The sequence below is a fragment of the Aptenodytes forsteri genome, unplaced genomic scaffold (assembly GCF_000699145.1).
Source record: "Aptenodytes forsteri isolate BGI_AS27 unplaced genomic scaffold, ASM69914v1 Scaffold578, whole genome shotgun sequence".
NCBI lineage: Eukaryota > Metazoa > Chordata > Aves > Sphenisciformes > Spheniscidae > Aptenodytes > Aptenodytes forsteri.
In genome coordinates, this window is record NW_008795139.1 from 231,280 (window position 1) to 242,358 (window position 11,079).

Below are 11,079 nucleotides of genomic sequence, written 5' to 3' on the forward strand. Positions count from 1 at the left end.
ACTGGTGCAAAGCCTGTTTTGGGGTGTGTGTGTGTGGGGGGGTGTCTCAGGCACCCCATCAGAACAGGAGATGCACAGCGGTGCCGGCACCACCAACCTTTCCCAGCCGTGCTCAGACAAAGCCTCCAGCCCTTTGGCAGCGGCTGCTGGCCAGGGAGAGGTGGGGATTCACCCCAAGGCGCAGCAGGCCAGCAGTAAACCCTGCGGAGAGATGTGGGTGGGCAGGGGGCCAAGCCCTTGGTGCTAGTGTCACATCAACTGAGAGGAAGGGGGGGGAATTGTCCTTGCAAGATGGTAGATGACGAACACCCGAGAAACTCATCTGCTTTCTCACAGCGAGGTGCTCGTGCTAACCACATCCTCTGCCTTCCTCCTGCTGCTCTAACGATGGCTGCCAAAAGATAAGAGGCACCACCGAGGCCTTCTCGCCCCCTTCCCTCCCCCGGCTCATGCGCCTCAGCTGCAGAGGCCTTGGCCCTTCCGGTAACCACAACCTTATCGGCTCTTTTTTTGGGTTCTCCAGGATTTCTGTTGTTGCAGAGGGGAAAAACAGACACAGTCCCCTCTCTCTAGGCGCAAGGGAGGGGAGGAAGCAGTTTAGCACCTTCAGCTAGGAGAAAAAAAGCAGGAGCCAAGCAGCAGTGGGATGCAGAAGGAGGTTTATTGGAGAAGGCTGCATGGCAAGAAGGTGGGAGAGGACGAGCCCGGCCAGTGCTGCCCGGGGCTGGGAGCAGGGAGAAGGGGCCTTTGCCGGCTTCTCCTCTCCAGTTGCTGGGCTGCACGCTGGGGTAACCTCTGCCTCACCGAGCCGCGGGCCAGATGCCAGTCACCTCTTCTCTTAGAGGTCGTCTGCTCTCCTCGGCGCCCCGGCCATCAGGTTGCAGGCAGCTTTGTGCTTCTGCCAGTGCTGGACCTGGCACGCCCTGGGGAGGGGAAGTCCGCCGCTCAGGGGCTCTGCTGTGAAGCGGGGCAGTTCGAGCGGGGACGCAGGGGGGCCACATCCATCCCGGGAGTGAACCAGTGACAAAGACAAACCCCAGCACCGCATTCCTCCAGGCACTGGGGGGGATCTGGCATGGCCAAGCATTAGCCTAACAGGGAGGTGGGTGCGGCCCCCAGTTCCAGGGGCTAAGACGGTTTAATGCCAGGTCTTGCCATATGGTTCAGGACCAGAGAAGATTTAATTTACTGCCACCGTCCCAGCTGCCACATCCCAGCCCATCACCCACACCCAAAGAGCCACAGGTGCTTTTCTCCCCACTCCTGCCCCACCAAGATGCAGGGGAGGGAGACAGTATCACCACGGGAAACCCAGCCCATCGCCGCTGTCAGTGTGGGCTGGCAAGCACACGGACAGGCAGCTCAGCACCTGGCAGCAGCGACACAACACTCACCAGCATCTCCCCCACCAGCGTCTCGGCCCATCAGCCCCACCATAAGACTTAGAGGTACGTGGCAAACGGAGAGCCAGCAGTGCTGAGCAGCGGTAGGACCCCTGGCTTCCCTTGGCCCTTTCACAGCATCCTCCGTTGAGGTGTGTGGTGCTCTGGGGAGCAGGGGGGCACTGGGGGGCTACAGGGGACACAGTGGGGTGGCAGGGCTCCCTTACCGCGTGCAGTACCACTCGTTCCGGCAGCGAGAGCACCGCTTGGCCGCCTCCACACCGCACACCCTGCAGCGGGGCTTGTCGGGGGCCAGAGCCTCCATCATGTCCAGGCTATAGGTCTGTGCCCACCTGTGGCGGGCAGAGAGCGGGTGAGGCTGCTCACAGGGAACTGCCGACAAGCAGCGAGCTGTCCCCTCTGCACCCTGCCACTGAGGGGACATCCCCAGCCAGTACCACAGACCCCTCTTATCCTCCCAGTGCTGAGCTCCAGGCCCTGCTAATGGGGATACTGGCTCCACTGGGCATCCTGCGTGCATATGCCAGGGCCTTACCTGCATGCCTGGAGCTTCAGCTCCTCCTCGGTGGGGCTGAAGACGCGCTTCACCTGGTGCTTGGCGATGGCCTCCCACTTCCCCACGTTTTTCTTGAGGATGTGGTCCCAGATGACGGGAACCTGGCGGGAGAGGCAGAGCGGGAGGAAGGGGTGCTTGCAGCCAGACCGAAGGTGCTGCAGTATGGGGACATTTTGGGGGGGGGTGTGTGTGTGCAGCTGGCCTCAGCCATGAGGAGTGCGAGGAGAGGCAGCACGTGCAGAGGCAAAGGCGCAGGGAGCGAGGGTGTGCTTTTGGGTACACGGAGGGGACGGATCCGCTTGCCAATGAGCATTGAGGTGAAACAAGGCAAAACCTTCGGGGTCCGGTTGGAAGTGAGAGTTCAGCCCTGAGGCCCGGGCTTCCGAAGAGAAAGCCCTGAGATCTCAGCACCCTGTGTGCCGGCAGCAGCATGAACCCCGTGCTCCGGAGCCGTTTGCCTGAGCAGATTTTTCCACTCGTCACTTCCCCGAAGATGAACACCCAGGGAAGGGCTGGCCGGCGTGAAAGGGAAAGCGCTAGCCAAGAGCGGCGCGTGGAGTTCAGGCTCTGGAGAGGACGATGCTGCTTCAAACAGTGCTGCCTTCTCCAGCAGAGTAAAAATAGCCAGGCCTGGAAGGGGAGGAAGCTCTGGGAGCAGCCGAATGGAAAAAGGCCTTTCCTCAGCTTGGCTCGGCGACAAGGAGTGAGTTCACTGCTTTCTGGGCAGAGCAGGGAGCCCATGTGTGTGCTTCCAGCTGGCTCCCCCTGCCCACCCGCTGGGCTCAGCCCCAGCCCTTGGCGGAGGCAGGAGCAGCACCGGCACAAAAGCAGAGCTACAGAGGAGGGCAGCAGCCTGGGTGAGGGCTGGATGGGGTCCCCAGCGCAGCAGCTGCCTGTCCCTGCCCCACCGACACGCTGGCAGTCAAGGCACGTGGAGCGAATCCATAACCACCTCCGCCCTGCTGCCACCCCCAGCCCCAACCGCTCGGCTTGCCTGTCTGCAGCCTTCCCCAGCCCCAGCTCCCAGCACGGGCCATGCCTCCGGCTCAGCTGCAGCCAGCTCCGGCCAGGGCACATCACCCTCCTCCCTGGCCACGTGGCCAGCCGTGCTGGGGGCAGCGTACTCCCCCCTCCGCACAGCTCAAGCGGTCACTGCCCGACCTACCCATCCGCTCCGGGAAGCGGCGTGGGAGCCTCCAGCAGTGGGGAAGAGCCTCTGCTCTCCCAGCTCTTCTCAGCTGCCTCTTTGCAGATCTGCCCCCACACAGAGTTTCTCCCCTCAGCTCACAAGGAGGCAGTAGAAACACTTTTCTCCAGAGAGAAAATTAAAAACCCCAAGAACCTCACACTGTTTGAAGACCCTCAGGGCCCAACTCCCAAGCCCCAGACATCAGCTGGGACCAGTTTGACTCCAGCCTCTATCACCAGGCCTTGGCATCCCTCTGTACACTGTGAGCCAAGCAGCCCTGGGCCAGGTCTGTAAAAGGGGACTCCAGAATTCACCAGGAAAACACTGATAAATGTTAAATAAAGAGTTAATTGTCAAAACAAGCCAGGGGTTGTCTCTGCCCCATGCAGCCACCACCCCAGGGACTCAGGGCAATCTGGAGAGCTGTTTATAACCCAGCATTTATGCCTTCAGCTGTGACTGCTTGGCCACTGTGGTAGCAGGACAAGGCTCCCACGTCATCCGTGGACAACTTTGCTGGCAATAAGGGTGTAACTGTGAAATGGGTGCTTGGCAGCTTTACTGGGGCACCACCTCTCCAGAGCTGAGCTTGGTAGGAGGAAAAGGGGGTAGGGAGCTATCAGGCTTAAAGCAGAGCAGCTGGAGAGGTGGAGGAAGAGCCACAGGATACCTGCTCCAGGACAAGATCCTTTTTGGGGGAAGCCGGCTCTGTCACCGCGAGGTGGCTCAGAAATCTCTGCATCTCCACCAGGTTGGGCAGCTGGTCAACGAGGACATCCGTCAGGAACGCACGGAGCTGCGGCCACAGGGGGGAAGAGAAGAGCGAACGCAGAGAAGTCAAGATAAGGGGGCCAGAGCTAGGGAAGCAGCATGGCAAGGGCAGGGATCTGTGGGGCACTGGCAGAGCGACCCATGGGGGTCTCATGAGGTGGACTCACAAATGCAAGCTTTGCAGCTGCTGGCATGCTGACAGACCCCACTGCTCTCCCACCACTGGCTCCTAGGAGCCCACAGCGAGGATGGGGAGAGATGCCCGGAGGTCCCTAGTGCTGGCAAGGTCCTACTCCGTGCTGCGGGGCCCACGCCCTTCGTGGTGCAGGGTCCTACCTTGAGGAGCTGGCTCTTGTTGAAGCCATCAAAGTGGTATTTGCGCTGGCATTCGGGGCTGAGCAGGAGGTTGAGGAGGGCAAGCCACACCTGCCCATCGAGTTTGGTCATCTTCACCTCGTCTTCAGGGGGCACCACGTGCCACACGCCATTCTCAAACTTCTTGAGCTTGCCTGAGGGACAAGAAGAACACACAGCTCCAGGGAGAGACAGCGCTGCCCAAGGGAAGACAGCTCAAAGGTGGGGATGCTGGCCTAGGCTCACTTGCTCACTCCACCACAGGCAAGCCCCTCTGCTTCTACCTGCCTCAGTTTCCCCACCCCTTTGCTCAGCATAGCAGCCTTCTTGGTACTGAGACAATATATTAGAGAGCACGAAAAGCATAAAGAATATGTATTAAAACAATAGGGCTGCGGCAGGAACCAAAAGATCCCTGTGATATCTCCCTCTGTACTTGGCCAGGAGTGTAGAGCACTGGTAGATGGTGGGGGAGCCCCTGCTGCAGCAACAGAGCGGCTGGAGAGGCATGGTTTGGGGTATCAGCATGGCCAATACCTGCTCTTCTGGAGGTTCTTCTGCTGGTGAAAGCCAGAAGTAGCATGAATATAACAGAAGTGACAAAACAAGCTCCAGGAGCTACTGTGCTGCTCTGGGGGATGGAGGGAGATTTAACCCTGCATCTGCACAGCCTGGAAATGCCTTTGCACTCTTGTTTCTTTCCAGTCCCTCCCTCAGGGCCCTGGATCAAAGCTCCCTCTGACACCCCAAGCACACAGGCCGAGAGAAGGGATGCGTTTCCTGGCCAGAGGAAGGAGGAAAGCTCCCATATCCAGCTGGGCTCCTCTCGGCAGGCACAGAGCCACGTGCTTCCCAGCATCTCTTCCTCCCCTGCCTCCGCTGTGACCCCCCTGGTGCCGGGCTGCAAAGGGGAACGCGAGTTCCCACGCCCCAGGCTGTGCCCCACCACTGCTTAGAGGCAGGCGGTGGAGAAGCTGGGGGTCTGTGGGGGGGCACGCCTAGCTTGCAGAGGTGCAGGAGGCAGGGCTGATGGCGCAGGTGAGGGCCGATGGGCACAACCTGATCAGAGGCCTTTGGCAAGAGTGAAGCTCAATGACCGGTGGCTTCAGGGCAATGGGTTTGCTGCCTGGGAGAGCCTGTGTCTGGCTCCAGCTCTTAGCGCTGTCTGAGAGAGGTGCAGACAGGCTGCGACTGGCACTCTGGTCCTTCTGCATCCAGGACAAGACTCCTCAGAGGAGCAGGTGGGGCTGGCAGATGTGCTACGCTCCTGCTCCCATCCTGGCTGTGATCAGCTCAGAAGAGACACAGCCCTGTGCAAGGATCGGCTTTTGGGAGCACTGCCGGGTCCCCAGCCCAGCTGTGCTGCAGCTGCTTTCGAGCTGAACAGCTTCAGGCAGGGAGCACTAGTGAGGAGCAAGAGGAGGAGGCCAGAGGGGAGGGTAAAGGGGGAGCAGCTTTCTGCAAGGGCTCCTGCAGCAGACCCGTCAGTGGATGCAGGTCCCAGCATGCCACCATGGTGCCCCAGGTACCACGGGGCACGATCTGTACCTGCTTCGCGGTAGCTCCAGGGGCAATGCTCCACCAGCTCGACAAGGAGGCAGGGCAGGTTGTGGGTGTTCAGCATCCGTGTCAGCGCACTCAGGGGCAGACTGGAGATAGGACAGAAAGGGTGAAATGGCGCTCACAGACAAATGCCAGAACAGATACAAACACTCCCTGAGGCAACTGGGAGAGGCAGGAAAAACACAATGATCTGGGTTCCCGCAAGTACCATGGAGCAGGGTGGAGTGCTGCTGCGTTTGCCTCCCGGGGCGCCGTGCCACTGCCACCACGGATACAGCCAGCTGCTGAAAGGGGTCCAGGCACCCGCTGCGGCCCCGCGGGAATCTCAACCGGAGAGCTCGGCACATGTCCTCTGCTGCTCCTGGGCACCTACCTCTCCACCTGATCGGTGATGAACCGCAGTACGGACAGGGCTTTCAGGGAAATCTCAAACTCCATTGTCTCTGCCTGCTTCTGCAGCTCCTGTGGAGGGACAAGCACAGCCTTGGGATTTCAGGCCCCATTCCTCAGGAGCTGCAGGGAGGCAGCCTGTTGGCTGCGTGTCGGTAACCACAGACTGGGGAGGAAACCAGAGCCCTGCAAAACAAACTCTGCTTCTCATCTCGACTGTGCCAGCGCTGCCTGTTTGCCAGGGCAACTGCAGAAGTGCTTGCAGCCCACAGATGCTCGTCCCTCATCTCCCTACCCCTTAACAGGTCACGGGTGGCTACCGGCAGCACTGCCCCTGCATGGGGACATCCCCTGAAAGAGGCCAGTCCTGGACCCCTCCTCTCTCCCCTTCTAGGATGATCTTGTGGCCCATGGCCCTGCAGAGACCTGTGAGGTTGCGGGAGGGGGGAGCTGCAGGATCAGCAGAGGAACCAGGGGAGGAGGAGGAGGGAAAATCTTGGCCCTGGCGCAGCTGCAGTCCTATATCCACCCCTCCTGGATCTGCCTCTCCCCTCCAGCTTGCGTACACCCAGCTAGAATATCTGCCTGTGGTTATCCCAGCCTGCAGCTACGCCACACTCTCCAGTCGTCCGGCCTCCTTCCCTTCCCAGGCAGCGTGGACACCCTGTTCATCCCCCACGTGCTCAGGCTAACAGCCTGACCACCCTCTGACTCAGCCTCTTTCGAGACCATCGGGATGGCTAGGCTGAGAGGTGCCAAGTCCTTCTCCCTGGCCCAGGCAGAGCTTCTCCTCTCCAGTCCCAGACACTCAGCAGCTCACATCTTCGTGTGCAGAGCACTGACCTCAGCAACTCTTTTTTCTCCAAAGCACCACTGCAACAGTTCCTTTCCAAATTCCTGCGATAAGAAGCCCTGCGCTCCCCATGCCGGTGCCCCACACGCTACTAAGAAAGCTTTATGGGCCCTCCCCCCCGCCTCCCTCTCCAAACTCCCCCAGTGAGGCCGCGTCCTACAGCTCCTCCTGGTATCCAGACCTCATCTCTGCTACCTTCAGGCAGGGATCATCTTTTGCCTGTCCTTCTGGAGGACAGCAGAACAGGTCCTGCTCCAGGGGTTACCACCATACACAGTCACAAAGGACAACACGCTCCACAACAAGGAGAGGGCAGGAACAGCTTTTTCATAGGGGGTTATTGTATGTAGAGTCAGGAGGGGCTGGAATGAATCAGAGGAAACCAGGCTCCTTGGGAGATGAGTGCTTTTTAGAACCCTGTTGGCTAGAAAAGGTCGGTTTTTTAACTTGAGCCATGTCTAAGCACTAACAGAGACACCCCCTTCCCCTCCCCAGCTGGGAAAACATTTCCTGGAAAACATCCCTATTGTGCTCTGGAGCCCTCCACTTCCTTCCCTTTTCTGGAAGAGGAGCACGTGCTCGGGCAACAAGCCAAAGGATGGAGGCAACGCGGGGAGGTACGGCCAAGCTTGCAGGCTATCACTTTAACCCCGCTTCTCCAGACACTCCTCGTAGTGTGTGCAGTTTAAGGAGAAAACTCAAGGTGCTGAGAAGCACCAGAAGCAAAGAGAGCTCTGGCATTGGGAAGGTATGCGCGGCAGCCTGGGAACAGCTCCGGGCTCGCTGCCTGCCCAGACCAGCAGTGAGAGGAGGTATTTCTCAGAGAGCCGAGGAAGTTGGGGGGCAAACACGTTAGGACAATTCCTAGTCGTATTGTACATCGATTTAGGGAAGGATCCCTCTCACGGTTAATGCCGGCTGGCTCCAGCAGCAGCCTGAGCCAAGGTGGTTTCACAAGCTCCAGGGAGACATACCCACGCAGCTTTCAAGAGCAACTGCAAATGGCCAAAACCCCTGTACTGAATATTTTGCCTATCTGTCAACTCTCCAGCATCCCCCCCCTCAGAGCTCAGACAACGTCCTGCAGGAAGCCTCAATCTGGCACTGTCATGAGAGACGGTGGAAGCACGGCTGTGGGGTGGAGGGAGGTGGGTGCAGCCACCGGCCCAGCCAAGCTGCTGGCGTGGACGAGCACCAGCGCCAGATGCCCTCTGAGATGGGCGGGAGGTGTCGGGGTTGCAGCCAAGGGGTTCTCCATGGGAAGGCCCCCCTATGCCTCTTCACGCTGCCCACATCCTCCATCACACGTGTCCCCAGTGAGCTACAGGACTTTTTCCTCACCTGCATGGACGAGGGGCTGGCCAGATCCTCGGGACGAAGCTCCACTGGGGTCACTGTCTGTCCGTTGGCGCTCCGACCTGCGAGCAGGGTCAGTTTTCGGTGGCAATAATCAATTAAATCCAGAATGCTGTCCTCTGCTGACTCGCAGATCTCCTTCACAATGACAAGAGTTTCACAGAGGGCCAGCCCCCACAGATGTGGCTTTCCACCCCCAGGGGCTTTACACTGAAGAAAGCTGAACCTGCCTCTTACCTTGTAAAAAAACACTGTCTCCAAGAGGTTGATGATGGAGGCTTCATGATGCAGCTGCGGGAGGAAAATGGCAAGAGCGAGGTAACAGCGGAGCAGTCACCAGCACCAAGGACACAGGCAACGGCACCGGGAAAAAGGCTCTTCTAAGAAGCTGCTTATGTAGTTGCCAAACGCAAGTCCAAGAGCCAAACGCAAGCGATGTAAGCTTTAGAACAACTGCAGTTCGTATTAATATTTATATCAACATGCCTAGGACACTATAACACGCTGATAGAGAACCACGCTTCCCTGCAGGCAGGGCTCTTCAGGGCTCTGTCTCTGTGCTGCAGTGGCAGTACAACTGTAGCCCTCGGGCAAGCTGCAGCCCCTGGCACTGGCATGGAGCCACTGCCTGAGATGGGACAGTGCTCTGCACGGCTGCGCTGCTCTCAGCCCCCTGGGACCAGGGCAGGCAGCTGTGTCCCGAAACTGGGAACGACGAGATAACTGCCTCGAGGCAATGCTGCAGACAAACGGCTGCCTAGGGAAGACACCACCTTTCCGCAGCAAGGTGTTACCCTGGACTGAAAGTGGGCTAAAGCTTCCAAGCCTCGGGCAGATTCCCTTAGGTCAAGGGCTGCATGCCTCCACAGAGAAGCCGAGCTCCCGAGATTGCTCCCTTGCCAAGAATGGCCCAAGGGACCACTGCTCCCAGAAGCTCGGTAAGAAAAAGCTATGTTTTTTTTAACCCAGAGGCATGTAACCTTGGAGAGCCCTCTGGTTAGAAGTGCCAGAGAAAAACAGTGCTCAAAGAGGGGCAAATACCCCAGGGGTGTTGCTGCCTGGGAGCCAGAGTAGCACGAAGTCGCTGGGAGCTGTGAGCCAGGAGCACAGCTGCCTCCAGGAGCAGCTTTTGCTGCATCCAGCAGCTCCAGCAAGGCCCTGAGTGGGATTAGGCAGGGGCTCAGCCCTACATGGAGGGCTGAGCGGGTCCCTGTCCCTCCTGGGGGCAAGGACACGGGCTTGTTGCTTGTGGCTTTGGGAAACCAGGTGCTTCCCACCATGTCACGCTGTCCACCACAGCTTCTCAGCCTGGTGAGATGTAAAACCCCAGCTCCGAGATCTTCAGGGTGAGATTTATTTTTAAGCATAGCAGCGCCCGCCGAATTTCCAGGCTCATTCCCACTGCCCCCTCTACTCACCACCACGTAGATGGGGAAGGTGCTTCTTGGCTTGAAGTCCTCCAGCCGGCACAGCACGGGAAAGATCTTGTGCTTCCAGATCTCCACAGAGATCAGCTCCCCAATGAGAACAGGAACCTAGACAGGGAAGGGACGGGGGAGCGAAACCTTTCAGACCAGTGCCGGAGTGGGAAGCAGTCTTATCGCTAATGCTCAGCCACGCAGACTTCGGAGTCATCCCACGGAGGAGGGAGGCCTTGGGGCACACTGTCTTTGCATTCACCCAGCTCAGAAATCAACAGCTTTTCACTAACAGACCAGAAGGCAGAGAGAGCTCCTGGGGTTGCAAAGGGGGAAGATGACCTGGAGGGGCTGGGCAGCTCTAGGGCACCACACGTCCTGGTGCAGCCCAGCACGCTCTGGGGCAGCAACACCCCAGGTATAGGGCAGAGATCCGCAACTGGAGCGGCCAGTGCACAAGAGAGAACAGAGCAACCTCCAGAGAGGAACCAGAAACCAGCAAGTAGAAATACCACAGCTTGACCTTTAATTTTTTTTAAAAATCAACACTGGCAAACCACCAGTCAAACATCTTCGCTGAAGATACAGCAGATTCTTCACCATTTTATTCCGAAATTGCACGTTGTCCCCAAGACAACCCCAGCTCAAGGCTGAAGGCCTGGCATGGGTATCACTACCGCACCCAAGGAGGCTCACCTTGGCGTAGGTGACCAGCAGCTCGGTGAGGAGCTGCTCCTGGCCCGTGGAGGCGCTCAGGATGGCGTGCATGTTGAGCTTCTCCACACACTCGTGCTGCCGAAGCCATCTGCGGGGCAGTCAGCACGGACATCAGTGCCAGAGACCTCTGGCCACTGGCTTTGGGGCTCTGCTGCACTCCTGGAGAGGGTCCCTCATGCAGGGAAACCTGCTCCCAGCACCCCCATCCCCAGGAAATGCCCCAAGCCTGCCAGGCACCCCCAAACCCCATGATGTCCCCTGAGCCAACGCTCCCTGGGGCAGCAGCTCCACCCGTGGCAGCCCCAACCCCACTGTCCACCCAGAGACTCTGAGGAGGCCCCAAAACGGGGTCCCCTCCTCTCCCCCCACCTCACACAGCCCCAACGGGGACAAACGAAATTTAGAGCCCCTTCTTCGTGCTCCCCCCTCAGACCCTCCGGGGACACCCCAGAACCGGGGCCCTCCCCCTCCAGACCCCGTCCCCATCAAAGACGGCCCCCCGCACCCCT

The 11,079-nt window shown here is 59.0% G+C and overlaps 2 protein-coding genes across 2 annotated transcripts in view; both read right to left on the reverse strand.

The window, feature by feature from the left end:
• RASSF1 (Ras association domain family member 1) overlaps positions 1–451 on the reverse strand; it is a 5,887-nt gene extending 5,436 nt beyond the window's left edge. The window contains 1 exon segment of the mRNA XM_009278502.2: positions 416–451. Coding sequence (XP_009276777.2) covers positions 416–451 — 36 coding nt within the window.
• A 194-nt stretch (positions 452–645) lies between these two features.
• Positions 646–10,713, reverse strand: ZMYND10 (zinc finger MYND-type containing 10). Its single transcript, XM_009278486.2, has 11 exons — positions 10,550–10,713; positions 9,854–9,970; positions 8,673–8,726; positions 8,421–8,573; positions 6,210–6,298; positions 5,822–5,922; positions 4,256–4,428; positions 3,819–3,944; positions 1,939–2,060; positions 1,610–1,735; positions 646–923 (listed from the first exon to the last, which is right to left on the reverse strand). The coding sequence occupies exons 1-11, from the start codon at positions 10,619–10,621 to the stop codon at positions 839–841; spliced, it is 1,218 nt and encodes a 405-aa protein (XP_009276761.1). The 5' UTR covers positions 10,622–10,713; the 3' UTR covers positions 646–838.
• Positions 10,714–11,079: the final 366 nt, after the last annotated feature.